Source organism: Henckelia pumila, chromosome 2 (genome assembly GCF_033568475.1).
Source record: "Henckelia pumila isolate YLH828 chromosome 2, ASM3356847v2, whole genome shotgun sequence".
Lineage (NCBI taxonomy): Eukaryota > Viridiplantae > Streptophyta > Magnoliopsida > Lamiales > Gesneriaceae > Henckelia > Henckelia pumila.
Window position 1 is genome coordinate 103321091 of NC_133121.1, and position 26222 is coordinate 103347312.

Sequence of the window (26222 nt, forward strand, 5' to 3'; positions counted from 1 at the left end):
GGGGGGATTTCTGTCGGGAGTTCCAGAAATTGTATTTTCCTCCGGCTGTTCGCCAAGCACGATCTATGGAGTTTCTTACTCTGAGGCAAGGATCAATGACTATTGATCAATATCAGCAACGATTTCTTGATCTGCTATCTTTCAGTCCTCATATTAATGAGAGTGATGCGTCGAAGTATGATATCTTTCTACAAGGTTTGAACCAAGATATCTACTCTCAGGTTGTCGTCTGTGATGACCCGGTATTTTTGAGACTTTGGTGAACCGTTGCCGTCTTGTGGAGACCAGCAACAGGCGGGCACAATTGATGATGCCAGCACAACCTAGTGGATCTTTTGAGCCTCGAGCTCAATGTGTTGTGTAATCTAGACCTACGTCTTCTTCTACTCCTACTACTTCATCTGGATCTCGTGGTTCACGAGGTATGTTCCGTTTTGGGAAGAAGAAGAAGAAGGAGGAGTTTTGTAGTCATTGTGGAGGGAAGCATCCAGCAGCTTCATGTCGGAGAGCTACTGGTGCTTGTTATATTTGCGGTCAGCAGGGACATCTGCGGAGAGATTGTCCTCAGCGCATGGGTTCTGCTAGTGGATCGGGATCACAGGTTGGATCTCAGGCTTCTATTGTTCCACGTCAGCAGCCAGCACCACAGAATTCTTCTGGTTATCGTCCCCAGACTCAAGGGCAGGTGTTTGCTCTGTCTCAGGAGCAGGCTATTGAGGGAAGCGATCGCATGTTGGCAGGTACCTTTCTGTTATGTGGTATTTCTGCACTTGTATTAATTGATACTGGAGCATCGCATTCCTTTATTTCTAGTCGTTTTGTTAAAAGACATAGATTACCTTATGTATCATTAGATATGGATTTAGTTGTATCTACTCCATTGGAGCAAGAGATAGTAACTAAGCGTCTAGTGATGGGTTGCCTTCTGGAGTTTGAGGGTAATGTGTTAGCAGCTAATTTGATGATATTAGCGATGGCAGATTTTGACTGTATCTTGGGAATAGAAATGCTGACTTTGTATCACGCTACTGTGGATTGTTATCAGCGTCTGGTACAGTTTTATCCGGATGAGGGTGATAGCTGGTATTTTTATGGTGAGGGTGCGCGACCTCCGATGCCACTTGTTTCGGCTCTGAAGGCATGTTATGTCTTGGAGTCAGGTGGGGAGGGCTACCTCATCTACGCAGTTGATATGTTCACGATTAGTATGGGTATTGATCAGTTACCGGTTGTCAGCGAGTTTCCTGATGTATTTCCTGATGAGATTCCTGGTTTTCCTCCGGTGCGAGAGGTTGAATTTGGTATTGATTTAGTACCAGGAACTACGCCTATATCCCGAGCACCTTATCGTCTGGCACCGTCAGAGATGAGGGAATTGAAACAGCAATTACAGGATTTGCTTGATAAGGGATATATTCGTCCGAGTGTTTCTTCGTGGGGAGCACCTGTTTTATTTGTCAAGAAGAAAGATGGATCGATGCGATTATGTATTGATTACAGGCAATTGAATCGTGTCACCATCAAGAATAAGTATCCTTTGCCGCGGATTGATGATCTGTTCGATCAATTACAGGGTACTTCTGTTTACTCGAAGATAGATCTGAGATTTGGATACCATCAGATGCGGGTAAGAGACTCAGATATAACTACGACTGCTTTCAGGACCAGATACGGGCATTATGAATTTCTGGTGATGCCATTCGGTTTGACGAATGCACCGGCAGTCTTCATGAATCTGATGAATCGGATATTTCGAGAGTATCTGGATAGATTTGTCATCGTCTTCATTGATGATATTCTTGTCTATTCTCATGACAAGGATGAGCATGCACAACATTTGAGGATTGTTTTACAGACGTTATGAGATAAGCAGCTGTATGCGAAATTGAGCAAGTGTGAATTCTGGCTTGATCGGGTAGTGTTTCTCGGTCATGTGATTTCTAATGAAGGGATATCTGTTGATCCTAGTAAGATAGAGGCAGTGCTGAACTAGTCTCGTTCGACGATGGTTGCTGAGATTCGTAGTTTCTTGGGTCTAGCTGGATATTACCATCGGTTCATCGAGAATTTTTCACAGTTGGCCAGGCCTTTGACTCAGCTTACTCGGAAAGATGTTACCTTCATTTGGTCCTCGGATTGTGAGGAGTCATTTCACGAGCTGCGTAGACGTCTTACTGCTGCACCTGTGCTAGCTCTACCTTCTGGATCAGGAGATTATGTTGTCTATACTGATGCCTCTGGTCAGGGGTTAGGATGTGTTCTGACACAGCATGGATATGTTATTGCCTATGCTTCTCGACAGTTGAAGACGCATGAGAGTAATTATCCAGTACATGATCTCGAATTAGCCGCCATTGTATTTGCGCTCAAGATTTGGAGGAATTATCTTTATGGCGAGAAATTTGAGATATTCACGGATCACAAGAGTTTGAAGTATTTATTCACTCAGGCGGAGTTGAATATGCGACAGAATCGTTGGATGGATCTTTTGAAGGATTATGATTGTGAAATCAAATATCATCCAGGTTCTGTTAATCTTACTGCTGATGCCTTGAGTCGGCAGGTGAGACTTTCTGCACTTCAGACTAGTGAAGTATCTCATATGATTCAAGAGTGCTGTTCATTGAGTTTTACGCTCAAGCACAAGAAAGGGAGAAATAGGATTCGATTGTATACTATTCTATCTGAGCCAGCATTGTATTCTCGGATCAGAGATGCTCAGATATCTGATGTTAAGACTCAGTGTTTGGCACGTCTAGCCAATGGAGTTAATACATCTGGATTTCATTTTCAGGCAGATGGTTTATTGTGCCTATCCAATAGAGTGGTTGTACCTAATATTGCGGAGCTCAGGAATGATATTTTATCTCAAGCTCACAGGAGTCGATTATCAGTTCATCCTGGAAGTATGAAAATGTATAAGGACTTGCGAACTAGATTCTGGTGGAAGGGGATGAAGCGAAGTGTGTATCAATTTGTTTCGAGATGTTTGGTTTGTCAACAGGTCAAGGCTGAACATCGACGACCAGGTGGATTACTGCAGAATCTTGAGATTCCCGAATGGAAGTGGGAGCACGTGACTATGGATTTTGTTACCCACTTGCCTGACTTCACGTCAGTGTGATGCTATCTGGGTCGTTGTTGACCGTTTGACGAAATCAGCACATTTTATTCCTTATAACCGGGAGTATTCTTATGATCGCATGACACGTTTATACATCCAGGAGATAGTGCGATTACATGAGATTCTAGTGAGCATAGTCAGTGATAGAGACCCGCGATTTACCTCACGTTTTTGGGGTAGTTTTCAGGAGGCGTTGGGTACCACTCTGAGTTTGAGCACTGCATATCATCCGGAGACTGACGGGCAGTCAGAGCGGACGATTCATATGCTGGAGGATATGCTACGTTCTTCTATCATGGATTTTGGCTTATCTTGGCAGGATCAGTTACCTTTGATCGAATTTGCCTACAATAACAGTTATCATCGTAGTATTGATATGACACCTTTAGAGGCATTGTACGGTCGACGGTGTCGTACTCCGTTATTCTGGGATGAAGTCGGGGAACGGCAAGTCGAGGGTCCTGAATTGGTGCAGCAGATTGTAGACAAGGTAGATTTGATCAAGCATAAGATCAAAGTTGCTCAAGATAGACAAGCCAGTTATGCTAATATTCGTCGCAGGCCACTTCAGTTTGAGCCTGGTGAATATATGTTCCTTCGAGTATCACCTTTCAGGAAGGTGATGAGATTCGGCGTGAAAGGCAAGTTGTCTCCTCGTTTCATTGGGCCTTTCCAGATACTGGAGAAGATCGAAGATGTTGCATATCGTTTGGCTTTACCGCCAAATCTTTCCAGTATACATAACGTTTTTCATGTGTCGTTATTTCGACAGTATATAGCTGATGAATCTCATGTGATTCAGTCTACTGATATTCAGCTAGAGCCAGATCTGTCTTTTGTTGAACGACCAATCCGTATCCTAGACAAGAAGGAGAAAGTTCTTCGGAACAAGACTATACCACTTGTGATGGTACAGTGGCAGCGCCGAGGCGTTGAAGAAGCAACTTGGGAAACTGAAAGTCGTATGCAAGCGGAATATCTTGAGTTGTTTGCTTTGTACTTTTGATTTACCATGTAAGATGTAATTACAGTTGTTGTAATAAAACATGGTTTGAATATTTCATATTGTTATCTTGATTTATCTTTAGATATTATTTCGCGGACAAAATATCTAAAGGTGGGGAGAATGTAGTAACCCAGAACTCATTTTAAGATAATAATATATTAAACATGATTAAGAGTTGGTAATTAATCAATTTCGAAGTGTTATTGGACTTCGCAAGAGAATTTGGGCTTTTGACTTTGGGCCGGATCGAAAGCTCCGATCCTTGCCACTTCGGAAGCTCAGCGGAAGCACAGAGATCGGAAGCTCCGATCCTGGAACGGAAGTTCCGATCTCCAGTTGCCAGCAATGCTCGATGACTCAGCCGAGAGTTTTGAAAAGTGTTGAACGTAGAGCAGATCGAAAGCTCCGATCGCCCGATCGGAAGTTCCGATCCCGACGTGTCACACATGCACGCAGTGAGCTGGATCGGAAGCTCCGATCCTGAAATCGGAAGTTCCGATCCTGGCCGGGAATTTTGCCTATAAATAGGGCTCGTTCGATTTCATTTTGAAATACGAATTCCCGAGTTTCTTTCTTCAGTTATATAGTGTGAGATATACACTTGAGGGCCCTATCGGTTATAATAGAGGTTCTGGAATAACCAAGGTGTGGTTATAGTCATCCGGGACTAGCGACTCCAAAGGGCTAACTACGGACGAAGGTATGGTCCGGAAATCTGTTTAAGTTTTGGGAGTACTTATTAGCTTAGTTAAGGCTTATAGAATTTATGTAGTGATACGGTGAACTTTTGAATATAGGCTTGGAACCTAGGATCCTACTTTACTTGAACTAGCCTAGAGGTACGTACACATTGACTGAGATTGCCAGCGAGTATACATGTTTATATGTTGCATTTATTTGGCATTATTATATGGCATGATATATGATTTACCGCTTTCTATATTCATATGTCATGTGCATATACACGTTGAGCCTATATCTTGTTATACCTGACTATAGAGCCGCTCAGCTCTATACTCGATAGTCTGTCACTGAGAGTACCGCGACGGCGGGGGCATTTATGTCTGTCTACTCTGGTGTACTAGACGAGTGTGGTTGCACCCAGAGGTTGATCCGTGCGGTGGCAGCACTCATGTGGCGCCGGTACCGAGCATGACTTTTCAGATGACCCTGTACCAGTCATCATGTTGCATGCATCATATATTTACGTGTACTCATGTTTATGTACTGGGCGTTAGCGCTCACGTCCTAGTTGTTATCTTGGACACCCTATTCCATGGGGCAGGTCGCAGGATGGACGGAGCTGGTAGTTCAAGGCAGGACTAGGGAGCAGGAGCCTTGAGGATTTTATTATACAGCAGGATTCGATATAGCTGTATAATGTTTACTGTTTAAGTTTTCGATTTGGTTGTATCACTACAGATTTAAGCCTGGATTTTATTACTAAGCTGATATGTATTTTATGGTTTTGTTTCCGCATGTTTTACTCTGTTAAGTTATTTTGCTGTATTAAGTTTAATGCATGCTATTAGTTGCCAGTTAGTAGGTGATACCATACAGGGTCACTACATGTTGGACTCAAAATACGACCCCAAAAAAAAATATCGGGTTCGGATCGACCTAGATAACCCAATATTTTTCAAAAACTTATTTCTAAAAATAATTAAGAAATATTTGATACATTTTAATATATTGTAAATTTGAAAAAAATTATATATTAATATCACAAATTTTCATCATGAAATATTTATTTTATAAAATATTGATTTTTTTAAAACCATTGTTTATTTTGTGTAGTAGCTATAATTTAAATTTTATACAATTTGATCATATTTAAGCGATATTTTATTATAATAATAATTATTATTATCATTATTATGCGTTTATATTAAAAAATATTATTATTATTATTGAGTGTTTTAACTTTTTATGTAATTATATGTTATAAAGAAAAAAAAAATCAAACCAGATTAGTTTGGATTGATCTGATTAGACGTTCGTATTTGATTAATAAATTTTAAAATAGTACATTATGGCAGTCCGACCCAAACCCACTCAACTCACTGAGAATCTGTATGTGATTAGTGGCATTAGTTATAAGTTAATATAGGTATTATTTTTAGTTTTCAAAAAATGTTGGTTTGGTGGACGAGCACATGATACATCTGAACATCCGAATCTGCTTTATTATTGACCTCAATTTTATATAATCATAGTTCTTTCGAGTTAATTAATTGTAAAATTATGTGGATATTAATTATCATATCATGTGGCCAATTTGGTTAGGTTTTATAAATTTAAATATATTTATAAATTTATAAATTAAAATAATAGGTAAAAGGATGGTGGTAATTATAAATTAGGATAATGGAATAGTGGGGAGAGGTGGTTGGAAGTTTTTGAATCATAAATTACTTTTTTTGTCAATTAATTATTGAATATGTTAAAATAATGATAAGGGTAAATTTAGAAATCTATTGAATTGATCAAAAGTAGTTTTTCTAATGAGTTTAGCTATTATAATATAGTAAGGCTTTGTTTATGCCTTGGTATGTGTGATGGGATTATTTGTAGATGTGTCAAAATGGGTTAGGCCCGTCGGGTTGGTCCGCCCCGCCATACAAAATTGGTGGATTGGGTTGATAATTTTCCAACCCGCCTAAAAGGTGGGCCGGCCCGGCCCGGCCCGCCCCGCCCCTCCTAAAGGTGGATTGTGGTGGGTTATGGGTTGGCCCGTAAAAACCCGCCAATTTACACGTGAACCCGCCGGGTTGGCCCGCCACGCCACCTAAATTAGGTGGGTTGGGTTGATGTTTTCCCAACCTGCCTAAAAGGTGGGCCGCCCCGCCCCGCCTAATGGTGGGTTGCGACGGGTTGTGGGCCGGCCCGTCCCGCTGGTCCGTTTTGACATCTCTAATTATTTGTGTAAAGATAAGTAATGTGATAGGTATATTTTCTTAATGATATTTTAAATACAAAAATAAAAACATTAATTTGTTTGGTTGGTTTTTTATGTTAAGATTAAAAGTTGGACAATAATTTTATACCCAAATTAACCCTAGACGTTGTGCCCATACGTGTACAACCGTGAGCAAAACCTAATCACAAAACTCCTTCTCCTATTCCTTCTCTTACGACATCCAAACTACACACTCTGTTTCACCGTCGGAGAAAAGCAACAAAATACCAACTTATTGCTGCCGTTTACAGATTTCCCCAGATCTGTACGAACCAAAAAATTATATTTATCACTACTCTCCCAAATGTAAATAATATGCCTCCAAAAAGACGGAGGAAAATTAGTTATTTGTGAAAATATCCAAATACAACCTTTTCGGTTCTTGGATACATTAATTTGTGGTTCATCGACCGCAATCTTCGTAAATAAGTGAGGTAGTGACGAAATTTCTGAAAACAAATTTACCAAATATTGATTACTACACCTGCTTAAGTAGATTTCTCACACTTTCTGTCGGCAAATGTGCACATGTTGTTTGAAAAGTCTAACTTAGCAGGTGCAATAAATGTGGCAAATTCATTCTTGAATTTGATGCTTGTGTTCAAATTGCATGTTCAGACGAGGGATCAGCTCTATAAATAGAGTTCTTCCCTCGACATTTCAGAATCATCCCAGCCTCAAGTACTCTTCTGTTTTTTGAGTGCATTTCATCTCCTATATTTCTATATATATTTGTGAGATAGGTTTTCTCATGTATTAAGAGAGTGAGTGTCTCTTTGGAAACACAGAGAGAAGTTGTAATTCTCCAAATATTATAGTGAAATATTTTGATCATGCCCGTGATTTTTACCCTAATAATTTTTAGGGGTTTTCCACGTAAATCTTGGTGTCTATTTTATTCTTCAATTTTCATAGTTTCTATCTCGTGATGTCGCACCTGGGACCAACAAGTTGTATCAAAGCCTTGGCATAAAATTTCTTAAAATTCTAAGTATGCTCTGTGGTTTCAGCTGTGACTGATCTTCCACATCAGAAAAGATTTTTTGAAGATTTTATAAGACAGGATTCTTGTAGTCAAGATGACGGAAAAATACGAGATAGAAAAGTTCAATGGGAGCAATTTTTTGCTGTGGAAATTGAAGGTGCAAGCAATTCTAATAAAGGAGCATTGCTTGGAAGCTATTGGAGATAGAACGGCGGACGTCGCGGACGATCAAAAGTGGAATGAGATGAATCACAATGTTGTTGCCAATTTGCACTTGGCTATAGCGGATGAAGTTTTGTCAAGTATGTCTGAAATAAAAAGCGCAAAATTTATTTGGGATACTCTGACAAAATTGTACGAGGTCAAGTCACTACACAACAAGATTTTCTTAAAGAGAAAACTTTATACTCTTCGAATGGCGGAATCCTCATCGATGACCGACCATATCAACACACTGAATACTCTATTTTCCCGGCTCACCTCTATGGGGCATAAAATAGAGGAAAAAGAACGTGCGGAGCTTCTACTTCAGAGTCTACCAGATTCATACGATCAGCTCATCATCAATGTTACCAACAATGTTCTTTCGGATAATTTAAATTTTGACAACGTATTAACTGCGGTTTTTGGAGAAGAGAGTCGTCGAAGGAATAAAGAAGATAGGTTGGCAACGTCAAAGCAAGCAGAGGCTTTACCGATGACGAGAGGAAGATTGACGGAGCGTGACTCCAGTGGGAGCCACAGATATGGTAGATCCAAGTCAAGAAGTAAGAAGAAGAATATTTACTGCTTTAAATGTGGCGGTAAAGGACACTTTAAGAGAGAGTGTACGAAGAGCATCGAGAAGGGATCTCAAGGAAATGTGGCCAGTACTTCAGGAAGTGGTGAAATACTATTCAGCGAAGCAGCAACAGTTGCGGAAGGCAGACACAAATTTTGTGATGCATGGATTATGGATTCAGGAGCGACGTGGCACATGACGTCAAGGAGAGAATGGTTCGATCAATATGAACCAGTCTCAGGAGGATCTGTATTCATGGAAAATGATCATGCCTTGGAAATCGCTGGGGTCGGTACCATCAAAATCAAAATGTTTGATGGCACTATTCGCACCATACAGGAGGTACGACATGTGAAGGGCCTGACAAAAAATCTTTTGTCTTTGGGGCAATTGGATGGTATTGGGTGCAAAATCCGTATCAAGAAAGGGATCATGAAGATTGTGAAAGGCGCGCTTGTGGTTATGAAGGCGGAAAAGGTTGCTGCAAATCTGTATGTATTGTTGGGGAAAACACACAAAGAGGCGGAACTAGCTGTTGCATCAATTGGTTCGGGAGAAGAATCAACAGTGTTGTGGCATAGAAAGCTTGGGCATATATCAGAACGAGGAATGAAGATTCTCTCAGAACGGAAGTTGTTGCTGGGGCTTACAAAAGTGACTCTACCCTTTTGTGAGCATTGTGTTACCAGTAAACAACACAGATTAAAGTTTGGCACATCTACTGCCAAAAGCAAAGGCATATTGGAGCTGGTTCATTCTAATGTTTGGCAAGCACCGGTGGTATCCCTAGGAGGAGCGAGATATTTTGTCTCGTTTATTGATGATTTCTCTAGGAGATGTTGGGTGTATCCAATCAAGAAGAAATCAGATGTTTTTGAAGTCTTCAAAGTTTTCAAAGCGCGGGTTGAACTTGATTCTGACAAGAAAATCAAGTGTTTGAGGACTGACAATGGAGGAGAATATACCAGTGATGAATTTGATGCATTTTGTCAGCACGAGGGCATCAAAAGACAGTTCACGATGGCTTACACGCCTCAGCAGAATGGAGTGGCGGAGCGGATGAACAGAACTTTGTTGGACAGAAAAAGGGTCATGTTGAGTACTGCGGGTCTAGCCAAGTCATTTTGAGCAGAAGCAGTCAAAACCGCTTCTTATATCATCAATCGTTCTCCTTCAGTGGCGATTGATTTGAAGACTCCGATGGAGGTGTGTACTGGCAAGCCAGCTGATTAATTATTCTCGGTTACATACATTTGGAAGTTCGGTGTACGTGTTGTACAATGAATAATAAAGATCGAAGTTGGATTCTAAATCCAGAAAGTGTATCTTCTTGGGCTATGTTGATGGAGTAAAGGGGTTTCGCTTGTGGGATCCTACTGTCCACAAGCTTATCATCAGCAGAGATGTTATCTTCGAGGAAGATAAAGTGAAGGGAGACAAAGGCACACTGAATTCAGAAACTACTATCATTCAGGTGAAAAATAAGACAGACGAATATCAAGTTTCTTGTGAAGCAGTACCAGAGCACAAGGTACAAGAACCAGTTGAGTCATAGGCTTCCAAAGTGATGCAGTCAACTCGAGAGAGAAGACCACCAGGTTGGCTTTCAGATTATGTAACTGAAAGCAACATTGCATATTGTCTATTAACAGAGGATGGTGAGCCATCGAGTTTTCATGAGGCTACTCAAAGCTCGGATGTATCCCTGTGGATGACAGCAATGCAGGAAGAATTGGAAGCATTGGACAGGAACAAAACTTGGGATCTTGTTACACTACCACGAGGGAGGAAAGCTATCGGTAACAGATGGGTCTATAAAATCAAGCGTGATGACAATAACCAAGTGGAGCGGTATCATGCAAAATTGTTTGTCAAAGGGTACGCTCAGAAAGAAGGTATTGACTTCAATGAGATATTTTCTCCTGTGGTTTGACTTTCAACAGTCAGGGTAGTATTGGCATTGTGTGCAGTATTTAACCTACATCTAAAACAACTAGATGTGAAAACGGAATTTCTTCATGGCGATCTTGAAGAAGAAATCTATATGCTCCAGCCAGAAGGTTTTGCAGAAAAAGGCAAAGAGAACTTGGTTTGCAGGTTGAACAAATCTCTGTACGGTCTCAAACAGGCGCCGAGGTGTTGGTACAAGAGATTTGATTTCTATATCACGAGCCTTGGGTACAACAGACTCAGTGCAGACCCTTGTGCGTATTTCAAGAGGTCTGGTTATGATGATTATATTATTTTGCTGTTGTACGTGGACGACATGTTGGTAGCGGGCCTCAACAAAGATCGGGTCCAAGAATTGAAGGCACAGTTGGCTAGGGAATTTGATATGAAGGACTTTGGACCATCAAACAAGATTCTAGGGATGCAAGTTCATCGAGACAGAAGCAATAGGAAGATTTGGCTTTCCCAGAAAAATTATTTGAAGAAAGTCTTGCAACGCTTCAACATGCAAGATAGTAAGCCAGTTTCAACCCCTCTTCCTATTAACTTCAAGTTATCTTCTGAGATATGTCCTACCAGTGAAGCAGAGAAGATGGAGATGTCTCGAGTACCGTATGCATCAGTAGTGGGGAGTTTAATGTTCGCTATGATCTGTACAAGACCAGACATTGCACAAGCAGTGGGAGCAGTCAGTCGGTATATGGCGAATCCTAGACAAGAGCATTGGAGCACGATTAAGAGGATCCTTAGATACATTAAGGGTACCTCGGATGCTGCATTATGTTTTGGAGGATCAGATTTTACACTCAGGGGCTATGTGGATTCAGACTATGCGGGTGATCCAGATAAAAGAAAATCTACTACTGGTTATGTGTTTACAGTTGCAGGAGGTGCAGTCAGCTGAGTTTCAAAACTGCAAATAGTTGTGGCGTTATCTACAACGGAGGAAGAATACATGGCAGTACTCAAGCTTGCAAGGAAGCAATATAGATTAAAAGGTTATTGGAGGAGCTTGGAGACAAACAAGAGAAAATTCCTTTGTTTTGTGACAGTCAGAGTGCCTTGCACATTGCAAGGAATCCAGTCTTTTATTCCAGGACTAAACACATTGGAGTTCAATTTCACTTTGTACGAGAGGTAGTAGAGGAAGAAAATGTGGATATGCAGAAAATCCATACGAAGGATAACATTGTTGATATTCTGACCAAGCCAGTGAACACGGAGAAGTTTGAATGATGTAGATTCTCAAGTGGCCTCGCAGGAACGTAAGCAGCGGGAATGGCAAGATTGAAAGGATGCGTGAAGATGTGTTTGATTCTCAATCAAATCTCCAAGTGGGAGAAATGTCGGCAAATGTGCACATGTTGTTTGAAAAGTCTAACTTGGCAGGTGCAATAAACGTGGCAAATTCATTCTTGAATTTGCTGCTTGTGTTCAAATTGCATGTTCAAACGAGGGATCAGCTCTATAAATAGAGCTCTTCCCTCGGCATTTCAGAATCATCACAGCCTCAAGCATTCTTCTGTTTTTTTGAGTGCATTTCATCTCCTATATTTCTATATATATTTATGAGATAGGTTTTAAGAGAGTGAGTGTCTCTTTGGAAACACAGAGAGAGGTTGTAATTCTCAAAATATTATAGTGGAATCTTTTGATCTTGCCCGTGGTTTTTACCCTAATAATTTTTAGGGGTTTTCCACGTAAATCTTGGTGTCTATTTTATTCTTCAATTTCCATAGTTTCTATCTCGTGATGCCGCACCTGGGACCAACACTTTCTTCATGTTCGGAATTCACAGCGACATCGGTAGACCTCCGCCCAACCCACTACGACGCCCATCTTAAAACAGACGAGATAAAAATTTTGTGTTTAAATGATACCCTCACGATGTAGGGAAAAGGGTAGAAATGAAAAGAGATTTCATTGTCACTTCTACTGTGCTGAATGGGACTCGAATACCTTCGTCCACATGGGATTTATTTCCCCTTGTTTTCCAGCGTGCACAGTGTCCAATACCGGGCCCGTTGGTTTCTACTTTTGGGCTAAAAACGAGTCAAACGCTTGAGTCATTACCTAATCCTCACCTAAACCCACCTACCAAACGCTGCCTAAGGATATCGTCCTATGTATTTAGATTTGTACGTGTTTTTACACAAATCAAAAAAATTTATTGGCAAATAAATTTTCATTTTATCCTAATTAATGAATATTTTAACAGAATAATTTGTTTAAAAAATACGTAATTACTGTATTTAATAATGATAGATTGATAAAATAAATACACAAAATGTAAATTTGATTATAAAATTGGATAGATAAAAAAATGTACTCTTTATAGTTTAGACTGTATTATTATTATTATTATTATTTAAATCATCTCTACATTGTCTTTTTTTATTTTTTAAAATAATAAATAATAGTTCAATATATAAGTTAATTAAAATGAAGTAATTTTTCAGAACAAATAATTTATATCATCCAATCATTGCATGTCATACTTATAAAAATTAAAAATTATTAAATCAACAATATATATGATAAAAGAATCTTTCACTTGCCCTGATTTATAATTGCATATATAATGGATGAAAAAAAATACGGCATTCTCAAATCTGGAGTAATTAATAATAATTATATGAAGACTGAAGTGACTCACAATGATAGCCATAACCGAATCACCCACGAGTCATACAAATTTGGTGAAGAAACATAACATACATTTACATAAACTTGCATTCTTGTAAGGTTGTAAATTGTAATTCCATAAATTTGTTCAGGTGAGTCTAAATGCTCGATCGAGCGAACAACACTATATAAAAAAACCAAAACGATAATTTCTCGAATGTAACATGAACTCACCCGATTTGTCCTGGTTACGATTTATCCCTTCATTTTATTATTATTGTTATTATTATTATTATTATTATATTAAATTTTTTTTTTGCTTTTGTCCAGTCAAATGACCATTCGTACCTGTTTTGTATGGGCGCCACCGTATGTACGTCAATATTGGAAGTCAAAAACTATTTTGAATGCACTGTTTCAATAAATGAAATCTTCTAGATGTTGGAACGAAATCATGTGATACGATAGGGTCAAATATTTGATAGTTCACAACCAAAATCTAAAAAGATAAATTTTTTAAGAGTAAAATGTATTTTGGTACACGAATTATTGGTAAAATGTCATATTGATACACGAACTATTGAAAATGGCTTAATTAGTACATGATCCAATTAAAAAGGTCAATTTTACCCTTAATAGGAATTAATATTATACTTATTAAATTTAAAATATCATATTTATTTAAAAATTAATTGAGTAAAATTCATTTTGATACACGAACTATATGTAAAATATCAATTTGATACACGAACTATAAGAGAATGATTTAATTGGTACATGATTTAACTAAAAAGTTTAATTTATCCTTTAACAACTGATTTTATAATTTCAATTATTTTTAATAATAAATTCAACTAAGTGTATATTTTATTTTTTAAATTAATTTTTATTTATTGTAAATTAAAATTTATATTAATTTAAAAATAATAAAAAAATAAGTATCTTAATATTTTTATAATATATTTATATTTTACTCATTAATAAATTATTTATATTTTTAAAATATTAATAATATAAAATAAAATGGTATTTTTTGCTATCTACGTAAATAAGTATCCATTTAAAAAAATTGATATAAATTATATAATAATAAAATCACAAACTCAATAAATAAATCATATGCAAGACTAAAATATATTTAATAACGATAAAATATAATTAAATAAATAAATATTTATTATATTTAATTTAAGTGCGAGTAAAAAAAAATATAAAATTACAAATTATTAAATCGAGTAAAAAAAATTTGGGTTATTAGAACTACGTAAATTGAGATAATGAGTGAGATTTTTTTTGTGATATTTGTTTTTTCATGATCTAATATTTAATGTTGAAAATTTTTATACTAAATTTTGAAAAACTAAAATGGTGATTATGTTTGTTTCAATCATTTAAACACAAAATCAACAAACTTCGGTGATATATATTTTTATCATGTCAATATATTATAATATTTGTTGTATAATTTGACTTAACAATTGTTTATCAATATATATATAATTAATTTTTAAATAAATACGATATTTTAAAATTAATTAATATAATATTAATTCCTATTAAGAGTAAAATTGAACTTTTAATTGGATCATGTAACAATTAAGTCATTTTTAATAGTTCGTGTACCAATATAACATTTTACTAATAGTTCGTGTACCAAAATACATTTTACTTTTTTAAAATTAATAAATATAATATTAATTCTTATTAAGGGTAAAATTGACCTTTTAATTGGATCATGTACCAATTAAGTCATTTTCAATAGCTCGTGTACCAATATGATATTTTACCAATAGTTCGTGTACCAAAATACATTTTACTCAATTTTTTAAAAAAGAATCGGGCGTAAATAAATTTGTTTTTTTAGAACAAAGCCTAAAAATTTATAAATTGTACCTATTTAGTAAAAATAGGTGTTCTGTTTTGATTCATAAAAAACAGAAAGAATTTGAAACATGTTGGAGAACAACCTACGAAAAGGACAGGTATATATATGATAAAAAAAGAAATTAATTAAACAGTACGAAATTTGACTCATTGTGAACTAATCAAATGTGTGAATTTGCGTCTAACATTGTTCATTAATGCAATTGGAAAGTATTCAAGTTTTTCTCCACTCTCTTTTTAGGACACATGGTTTTCATTTCACAGCTAAACGTTGAAAAATAAGTGTTCAGCTGACAATAATAGTTCAGTTGTTATCCAACACAAATATTGTATAGTATATTGATGGAATCGACACTAACATACGTTGAAAAGAGTTTGGTAATGACTAATCGTTTTAAATAATTAAAAGAAATAAATAAAAACACCAATAATAAGAACAAAAGTTAAAAAATAAAGTGGTGTAATTTTTATTTATGTGTTTGATTTTTTCATTGTGTTTTTTAAATTTATGTGTAAGCTTTTAAATTTTATAAGTATAAATGATTTTATTTATTTTATTTTTCAATTATTTGCAGTTTTATTTTGTTTTCGTAGAATAAAATTAATATCTAACATTATCTTTGTAGCATCATCTTGTCTTACTGATGTAGCCAAAAAATATTTGTACCTGAAAGACTACTTATGTAGAATCCGAAGTGTCGATGGGCACTTACACGATTTCAATCACGATCTTCGTTGGATTGTTCCTACGTCACAACGCAAAGTCAAAGGTGCCGAGATGATTCTCGACGGAGACACTTCAACGCTCAAGTCATTGATTATTCAGAGAATATTAATCAAGAACATAACGTTATTGTGCGGAAAAGAGTGTGTAACTTGAGAATGAATACTTGATTTAAGCTATTTAAAGATATTCGAATTTTTTTTTTTGCTTGAGCCTTTTCTGAACTTTTGCATATTCTTGGGTCTCGTTACAAACTTTATAATTAGGCTTGAGCCAAGTAGATTTGTATAAAACATCTCAAATTCGACGATTGTCTTCACTGTATAAAGACAAACCCCCTTCTATAATTGTCTCAAGTCAAACACACTTAACTTTAGAGTTCTTAAGGGATGAGTTCCTGAAAAGAAGATGCACCCTTTTTATATAAGTAATACATATCAAATCTTTTGTAACTCTCATTTCGATATGTGACCCGTCGCCCATTTATCGGTGGAGTTTCCATCTTTCAGATATTAATCATTTATATTGCGGATCATATATATCGTCTTAATACATTTGTCTTCAAATGTCACAAGATTTTTTGTCTCGTAACATCGTCATCACAAAATCATAACAAAAAGTTAGTAAACCTTAACATTAACATATCATCAGCCTTCTCTCAACATTGAACAGCTGTAGATCGATCTCATTCAAGTTGGAAACATTAATATGGTATGAATGAAGCAAAACACATAACTTTTTTTCGTTCATTAACATAATAGATGAAGCGACATAGATTGATATAATCTATTAGTTTAATTCATGATAATTCGGCTTATATATTACCCATCAAACATATATAATCAATCCCATTCCTCGTACCATCGGTCCAACGTGTCCCCGCCAAATCAATATTCTTCATCTATTCCCCGCTTTAACCCTCACGCAAGCAATGCATCGATCCCTTTTTCGCATTCAAAGTCCACTTCTTCGCTCCAATTCGATCCAAATTCTTCAATGTCGAAGCAGTCGTACAGAATCTGCTTCTGCTTTCGACGAAGGTTTCGTATGGCAGCTGCCGAAGCACCGGCGGACGTCAAGGGGATTTTCTACCAGTATTCCGAGAATGAGGTGATGAGCGCGGAGCATCTGCGGCGGTTTCTCGTGGAGGTGCAGGGAGAGAAGAATGCGACGGTGGAGGATGCGCAGGATATAATGAATGAGACGAGACATTTCAACGTGTTTCATCGCCGGGGCTTGAATCTCGAGGCCTTCTTCAAGTACTTGTTCGGGAACGCTAATCCGCCGATCGATTTCAAATTGGGGGTAACTTTTTTCTCCTCTTTTTTTTTTTTTTTTTTTTTTTTTACGCGTATTGATATCCATTTCACAGTAGATGAAAGATTTTCTATTTCAAAATTTCCGGGAATCGAAATTGTCGTTGTATTTTGGATACCCTGCTTCTGTCTTCTGCATGGAAATTTTACTGTCTTCTTGCAGGAGTGCTACACGCGTATTCTGTAATACCTAATACAGCCCCGGTTGTCATATTGACAGACAAGTGACTTCAAATTTAGATGAACACAAAAAATCTATCACATCTACACCAAATCAAACTTCGAAACATCTTCGTGCATTGCCACTTTCTCCCTCAATTGGACATTTCATTTGCTAAATTACTCATCAGAAACTGCTCCTGCAGCAAGAGAGATACCAAAAGTAGCAACTTTACTATGTTAGTTGCCGTTTTCTGTCCGTAGTATACCCATAAGTTTCAGTTTAACGTGTTCAAAAGAGAAAAAAACAAAAAGAAAAAAAAAAAGAAATAGCATTTGAACTACAATTCAAAAAGTAGCAATTCTTTGAATTTTTAGTGGATTTATTTATTTTGATGGTTGATATCACATATGTAGTAAAGATTATAGTTGAGGTTAAACAAGAGCAGTGTTTAAATCTTAGACGTGGGAAGATAAATATTTCGGATGTGAGGATTTTTGTTTTCAAAGTTTTTTTAAAAGTAAAACCAATGACTTTAGGCCAGATGGTGATATTAACTCAGTCGTTCTGCCAAAGATTTTCGCAACTCTGGGCTGAAAAGGCTCTGCTTTTGCCTGAAAGTAAGGCATGAGAGTAAGATCAGGAACTCCCGGGGAATTTTGGGAAATGAGGTCTAGACATCATCCTTTCTCCACTAGCTTATCGTTTCAATGTTTTTGCTTGAAACGTGTTTTGAAGTTTCCACTCACATTTCTTATATTTTTTACTTTCCGGAGCTTGGGATGCTTTATGAAGATTTTGGGCATTCCCCGATAAGCGAAAAGTATTTGTTTCTTGATGAGAACAGCAGTTAATTGCTTTTCTGTTATTTTGCTTTATTTCCTTTCAATGGCTCACACCTGGCACCTGTATCGGACATTTTGATATGAGTCATATCCTTGATCGTGGTCTTAAATGGAAATGCAATTTTTCTAAAACTATTTTCTTTCCAGGTTCATCATGACATGAACGCTCCGTTGTCTCATTACTTCATATACACTGGCCACAATTCTTATCTAACAGGGAATCAATTAAGTAGTGACTGCAGTGATGTTCCGATCATAAATGCATTGCATAGAGGCGTGAGAGTTATTGAATTGGATATATGGCCTAGTTCCGCAGGAGATGACGTGGATGTTCTGCATGGGAGGTATGCAGCTGTTTGCACATCCGTTTAATTTATTATCGATGACATCAAGTTTTGATTTATTATTCACGATTTATTATTTATTATGCCAAAAATAGTGTCATACAATCTGAACCATTTTCTCTCTCCTCACCCTGCTATCCGTTTCTTAGAATTTCTCCTTATTTTTTGTGCGTGTAGGACATTGACCACCCCAGTTCAACTCATAAAATGTTTGAGATCAATCAAGGAACATGCTTTTACTGCATCTGAATATCCTGTCATTATAACGCTTGAGGACCATCTCACCCCAGACCTTCAGGCAAAAGTGGCTGAGGTATGCAAATTGACTCTATAGCACCACACAGAATACCAGCAATGTCATAACCACTGTTCTATTGATGGAATCTAGATGATCACCCAAACATTTGGAGAGATGCTGTTTTCCCCTGGTCCAGAAAGCTTAAGACAATTTCCCTCTCCAGAATCTCTTAAGAAAAGGGTAATTATATCAACCAAACCACCCAAAGAGTACTTAAAAGCCAGTGACTCAAAGAATGAAATAAATTCAGCTACCGAAGCTTGGGGAAAAGAAGATAAAAGCTGTAAAGTGAATGATGATAAGGTATATGGTTAAACTTCACACTTAATGTCATTTGGTTTCAGACAATTTCTCTAGTTTTGAATTATCTACGCCTTCTCCGACAGGAATTTGATTTAGTTGAAGATATTGATGAAGAAGATGATCAAGATAACGAGAATCACAAGTCTCAGCAAAAGGTAGCACCAGAATATAGGCGGTTGATTGCTATTCATGCGGGGAAGGGAAAGGGTGGAATGCAGGAGTGGCTGAAGGTGGATCCTGATAAAGTGAAACGTCTTAGCTTGAGTGAGCAAGAGCTTGAAAAGACCATTATAACTTATGGAAAAGATATGGTGAGGTAAGTTTTTTTTCTTCTGTGATCATATATGGTGAGGTGTGTTAATAGAGCTTACATTTAATCTTTCGTGGTTGAGTGTCGCTCCACAATTTCTCATTTCAAGAATTGTTTTCCTAGTTTGTAAAATAACCAACTTTGACTTATTCTGAAAAAATGAAGACGTTTTAAAGCAAATTTTCCCATAGAAGAATTATACAGCACAAAATAATGATAATAAAAAACTCAAGCAGCGCTCTATTAGGATACTATCCATTTCACTAAGTAGTTTTATGTGTCCTCAGTCTTTACTAATGTAGTCAACCGAGTTTCACTAAAGTTTTTGAGTTGTTGGATGCCAGTACCCCTTCAAAGAATGAAGACTATCAGTCTGGATTTTGAATGCCATAAGAGCGAATTTTAAAAAAATTTGATCTATTTGTTTGCATATCCGGAAGAACCGAAGAAATGCAAAAGGAACTAACAATTTCAACGATGATACATGTCTATCTCTTACAAAATCATTTGCATAAATATGTGTGTAAACCCTAAGCTATCAATGAAAGAGCTTACATACAAATTCAACCTAAAAGATAGTATGAAAACAATAAATAAATAAACTTGAGTCTTGTCAACATTAATTATGCCTTAATTGATAAGTTAATATAGTTAACCTACCCATGATCAAGTAGTCTGCTCAATTAGCTTGGTCCATTTTGATTCCTTGTTTTCTAATTTGTTACTTGAATCAATTTTTGCTCAATCCCTTAGGCTTTGATCACTATTAGGATTAGGGTCATGTCACTTGGTGTTCTTATTCTCCGTTTTCTGCAGGTTTACACGAAGGAATTTACTGAGAATATACCCAAAAGGTATACGTTTTGACTCATCCAATTACAATCCATTTATCGGATGGGCGCATGGGGCTCAATTGGTTGCATTTAACATGCAGGTTAGAGAATTATAAGATTGAGAAAGTTGAGGACACAGAAATGTTTAATCAAATCATACTATCATGGCTTGCTTCACTCGGTGCGTATTTGTTCATTAGTTACTTAATCCAGGGTCTAAAATGTATCTTCTTGTATCTGAACAGGGGTATGGAAAATCACTTTGGATGATGCATGGCATGTTCAGAGCCAACGGCGGCTGTGGATACATTAAAAAACCAGAATTTTTATTGAAGGATGGCTCACGTGGCGAGGTCTTTGATCCAAATGCTACATTGCCAATCAAAACAACTTTGAAGGTAGTCTGCAGGCTTCTTCCCTAAAAATATCCCATAGCACTTCAAAGACTGGAGCTTTGTCTGCACTCCATATTTTGTCCAATCACCCTTTCTGTTGAACAGGTGACTCTGTATATGGGTGAAGGATGGTATTATGACTTCCGTCATACACATTTCGATGCTTATTCTCCTCCAGATTTCTATGCAAGGGTAAGTGATACGTTTTTCAAGTTTATTTTATTTCCTTTTTAGTTATAGTTTCGTAGTTTGACTTAGTTCTACAAATGAAGCTGCTTCAGCTAATCAGCTATCAATTGTTTCAATGAATCTTGTATACTTTTTGGTTTGACATTCCCTATCAATCCGTTAGACTATGTCCCTATTTAATGGTTATATTCTTTTTATGACTCTGCTTGTGTTTAGACGCCTAAAACAAGTCACGAGGGAAAAAAATACCTGTGATTTACTTTTTATCTTGAGATGACATAAGATCGAGCACTAATCTCTATATTGAAAGTTGTAGTTGGTGATAACTACATAATTCAAAAAGTTTAATTGTGATTTGAGTCTCAACCCACAGATGAACTCCTCTTTTGGTGGCCTATTTTGCTAAACACTTTGACCCACCCCTGAGCCTCACCACGTATGCAATTGGATTATAATCCCTTATCGAGGAACTGCCCCCATTTAGATATTCATCATCAATCGAACTCATGACCTTAAATCTAATATCATTCATTGGAATCCTTTTTAATATCATATTTTATGTGATTTAGATGCACAACAACCACAGGCTTTAATTTGTATTTGTCACATTTGTCCATCCTCAGGTAGGAATTGCTGGAGTTCCGGCAGATTCCATCATGGAGAGAACAGAGATTCTTGAAGACAACTGGATACCAAATTGGGATAAGGTGTTTGAGTTCCCATTAACAGTTCCTGAACTAGCAGTCCTTCGTATTGAAGTTCTCGAGCATGACACGTCGGAGAAGGATGACTTTGGAGGCCAAACATGCCTTCCCATATCGGAGTTGAGAAAAGGCATTCGGGCAGTTCCACTTCATTCTAGGAAGGGGAACAGGTACAATTCTGTGAAGCTTCTTATGCGATTCGAATTTGTTTGATCCAGGTACGAATTCCTTTCCGCATTCATTATATCTCTTATATGAGATTGGCCAGTAATGCATATACACATGAGATTGTATGTATGTATATATATATATAGTGCATTGCTTTTGCACCAAAAAAATGTAAAAACATTGTTCTTCCAGAAACCTTTGAAATTTATTAATAAACAACAATAAGAAAGCAAATTCTGTCACATCTTCTTAAAATCTGTTTTTGTGCTTCTTCCATCGGCCAATAGATGGATATTCTTCATGTAACATGCGATTAAACTTGTACTGGGTTAGCAAAAAAAATAAGCCTAAGCAACATAGTTTGAAAGTTGATGTGTGAAGAACGTGTAAGATGGATGATAAGTATTTAGACACGGTTTCGAGACGAACTATGAATCGTTATTAAAACAAATGATTTCTAATGGTTGAAAGATTTGGACAAATTAAATTATGGGAAGATATAAGAGAAGAGAACGTAAATCCCAACCAAAGGAGGAACCCACCATTCAAACTCCGGGGCCCGATAATTGAATCTCATTAAAGTACATCTCTTTCAGCTCGAGGGGAAGACAGACGTACAGACAAAGATGACTCATTCTTTGAGAATCTAAAAAGTAATCCATTTCATATAAAAAAGTGGATTTCATAATTATATTTTATTTAATAGATGAGATATTTGTTCATATTTAATTATAGAACGATTTTCCTTGTTGGTCATTACATAAACATCAAAATCTGTTTAAAATCCAATATCAATAATTGTGCTAGAAATACATGTAACAGGAAATATTAATTTTTCATGGAATTTATGGAAAGGAAAACCAATTTGTTTGTTATCATCTGATGTTGTCGGGACACGAGTTATTTTATTTGTTATTGTGCTCGATTTGTGTCAGCATTTTTCTGTTTAGGGAGTGACATGATAAAATGTTAATGTGAACATCTTTTAAGTGTTATCTTCGTTTATAAAAATGACTCACTTTTCTAATATGGGAAAAGAGATTTTTCAAAGTCAATTCCGATTTGATTATGTTCCTCCCCGACGTAATAAATACTCCATCTCAACTTGGACCAGAACTTGGTAAATGTTAGACTTCTGAGGGCTGACTGGATTCTAATTTCTAACTTTATTAGTTTTAGACTTTAGTTACGTCTACATTCACGTGAAATTAACATGATTTCTCAGTAAAAAATAAATAAATAACACAAAAATCATATCTTATTCTGTAACTACTTCCCCTTGGAAATCTTGAATATCAAATGAATCTGTCTATATTTTGTACAAAAGCCTACACAAACTCATGTTAGAACAGAAGCTTTAGACTGTCATTTATAAACACGTTAGCTCGCAACAAAAATTAATGGAAGCTCACAAGACAAAAAAAAATAATTTCTAGTATGCTAAATTTCAATCCGAAAGGATGGAGATTGGATCACTGGAGAAGCTGCCACGGCTAATAAGGCTATCGTCACAGAGGGCCAAGGCTCTTTCCAAATTCACAACAACATCACTCATCGTAAGCCTATCCTTGCCTTCTAAAGGCACACAATGCAGCGCCGTGTTCGCCATGAGCTCCACAGCCTCGGACTCGTACATCTCAGGTGGACCAACCCTTGAGTCCAAAATCTCGGCCAATTCTCCGGCCTTGATCATCGGCACTGTGTAGTCCACCAAACTGATTGGGGAACCTCCATTTTCAGCATTCTTGAATATAGCCTTCTTCCCTGTCAAAAGTTCTAACAACATGACTCCAAGACCATAAACGTCACTCTTCGCTGTTAATATATTGAGTCCATAATATTCAGGATCAATGTATCCTATGGTACCGGCTGCTTTCATCGGTCTGAACTCACGATCATTTTCTGGCCCGTTTAGGGACAATCCGAAATCAGACACTCTTGCCATGAAATTTGCATCGAGCAAAATGTTTGAAGACTTGATGTCTCGATGAATTATCGGTGGAACTGCGTAATTGTGGAGGTACTCTATGCCACGAGCTGCATCTAGTGAAATCTTGATTCTCATTTTCCAAGAATTCACCACACTGCTACTCTTTACGACATTGCTCTTGCCATGTAAATGATCATGAAGCGATCCATTCTTCATATACTCATAAACTAACAGCCTTTCATCCCTTTCTTCACAATACCCAATTAGACCAACCAAATGCTTGTGATGTAGCCGTGACAAGAACACCAATTCGGATTCAAACGCGCTCTCTTTCTCTTGAAACTTCTTTTCCTTCGAACCTGTATTGCCTCTTTTGACAGCAACTTCACGGCCATCATGGAGTTTCCCTTTATATACACCGCCAAAACTCCCTCCACCAATCTTGTTCTCTAAGGCAAAATCATCGGTAGCCGATACAAGCTCTGAAAACGAGAATTCTTCCGCTCTGTCTGGTTGTTTCGATGAAGTTCCGCTCCTTTGTCGCCTCATGAGAATCGAGCTTTGGCGCCTAAGAGTAGATGATCTTGAAGATGGGGTACTACTAGATTGTTGAGCAGCGTTAGCTACGGTCATTGTTGGCTGCACAGAATTATGAATCTTTTTCTTCCCAAAACAAACACCGGTCCACAAACAATATGCCACCGTACAAATACCCACCAATCCACCTACCAATCCAACTATTGCTAAAGCCAGTAAACCCCTTCTAAGCCCTCTAGAAGGGGAAGAAGGGGGAGAAATACTAACTGGCGGTGGTGGAAGAACTGGTGGCGGGGTTTCCGGAATCAAATCGGGATCATCACAAGGCCGACAAATATGTCCATTTCCAGAACAAAGTGTTGACGAGTCAGGATATACATTACATTGACAAGAAGTCTCAACACATGGCCACGGAAGTGACTTTTGTAAAGGCAACTCAATCCCTGAAGAATTTGGCCAACCCATACCCCAACAAATTACTGAAAAATTGCTTGTTGTCAATCCACAAGAAAAATTCGAGCTTGCAACAATGGATTCAAACGAAATTCCATCCGTAATATTGCTCGAAAATCCGCCATTTCCACCCCAACAAATCACTGTTCTGTTCAATCTTGTGATTGCACAGCTGTGATTTTCGCCTAAAGCTAGTGACCTGTACTCGTTTGCAACATCCGATGGCACATTCAATTGACCTGTATCATTATTCCCTTTGCAAACTAAAAATCCTGAATCATCTATGCCACAAGCATGTCTTCCACCAACCTGAATATTTGTCATCGATAAATTTGAAAACTCCGATTGTATAAAAGAAGAAAAGTTGTTATTCCCCCAACAAAGAACCCGATTGTTATCCTCCAAAATTCCGCAAGAAAAATCATAACCAGACGAAATAATGCTGAATCGTGAATTCCCAGATGAAGGAACACGATATGGTCTCCAGCAAATGGCGTTTTCCGGAGCAGTAACATTGGTTAACGCACAAATTTCTGCGTCACCAATTGTCAGAGAAGTCAATGAAGTTGTGGAGCTGTTGTAAATTCTTTTTAAAGAGAAGGTGGTTGTGTCCCAGCACAGGAGTCTGAGGCCGCCGGAGAGAACACCGCAAAGGGTGTCTCGGCCACCGGCGACTCGTTCGAATGAGGTGGTGGGAAGGATGGGCGGGAGAAGCAAGCCGTCCCGCCAGCATTGAATTTTTTGGACAGGTTGCTGCGCCACTATGCTGCAGATAGTGGTGGCGGAGCCGTACACTACTGCGAGTGTGGAGCTAGAGCCTCCGAGGGCTTCGGCTAATGGCGGCGTAATGGAGACGGCGGCAAATAGGAGAAATACGGCACCGACGACGGCTGAAAACGGAGTCTTCATGGAAGGGACGTTGTCTGAGAGAGCAAAAGCGCCCTCATTTGTAGAGAGAGAGAGAAAGGGAAATGCACTAGAGAGAGAAAGGGACGACGAATAATTAGACCAACTGAAAAAAATATTTATTTTTATTTTGAAAAACGATAAATTTAGAAGAAATGTAGTTGGGTATATATTTTAATTTAATTTTAATGGGGAAAAATTAAATGTTTAAAACGTATTCATATAGTTATGTTTTTTCCGCACATATTAAAAAAAATTATTCAAAAAATAAATTATATACAAACTTCTTATTTTATTTTTATTTAATATATTCAAAAATAATAATTGCACGGATTTTTAATAAATAATTAATAAAAGAGAAAAAAAATATTAATAAATATAATGTAAGTCTGTATTGACAAAAAAAAAAGATAATATATATAATTGAGACGGGAGTTTTTATATTATTAAACAAAGATTAGTATTCATTAAGCATGCATCGAATGGGGGTAGG

The 26222-nt window shown here is 37.2% G+C and overlaps 2 protein-coding genes across 2 annotated transcripts; one reads left to right on the forward strand and one right to left on the reverse strand.

Moving 5' to 3' along the window:
• The first annotated feature begins 16910 nt into the window (after positions 1-16910).
• On the forward strand, positions 16911-22193 carry LOC140880110 (phosphoinositide phospholipase C 2-like). Its single transcript, XM_073284228.1, has 9 exons — positions 16911-17343; positions 18507-18703; positions 18881-19016; positions 19092-19304; positions 19388-19620; positions 20431-20548; positions 20693-20845; positions 20948-21034; positions 21655-22193. The coding sequence occupies exons 1-9, from the start codon at positions 17035-17037 to the stop codon at positions 21946-21948; spliced, it is 1740 nt and encodes a 579-aa protein (XP_073140329.1). The 5' UTR covers positions 16911-17034; the 3' UTR covers positions 21949-22193.
• Positions 22194-23171: 978 nt separating this feature from the next.
• LOC140882143 (putative serine/threonine-protein kinase-like protein CCR3) lies at positions 23172-25840 on the reverse strand. The gene has a single exon (XM_073287936.1). It carries the CDS (start codon positions 25730-25732, stop codon positions 23351-23353), a length of 2382 nt encoding a protein of 793 aa, XP_073144037.1. The 5' UTR covers positions 25733-25840; the 3' UTR covers positions 23172-23350.
• Positions 25841-26222: the final 382 nt, after the last annotated feature.

Excerpts from the sequence above, each read along its gene's own strand:
- LOC140882143 (XM_073287936.1), bottom strand. The coding sequence starts at position 25,732 with ATGAAGACTCCGTTTTCAGCCGTCGTCGGTGCCGTATTTCTCCTATTT.
- LOC140880110 (XM_073284228.1), top strand. The coding sequence starts at position 17,035 with ATGTCGAAGCAGTCGTACAGAATCTGCTTCTGCTTTCGACGAAGGTTT. Across the intron at positions 18,704-18,880 it reads GTGGATGTTCTGCATGGGAG|GACATTGACCACCCCAGTTC; the intron begins GTATGCAGCTGT and ends TTGTGCGTGTAG. Across the intron at positions 19,305-19,387 it reads GTAAAGTGAATGATGATAAG|GAATTTGATTTAGTTGAAGA; the intron begins GTATATGGTTAA and ends CTTCTCCGACAG.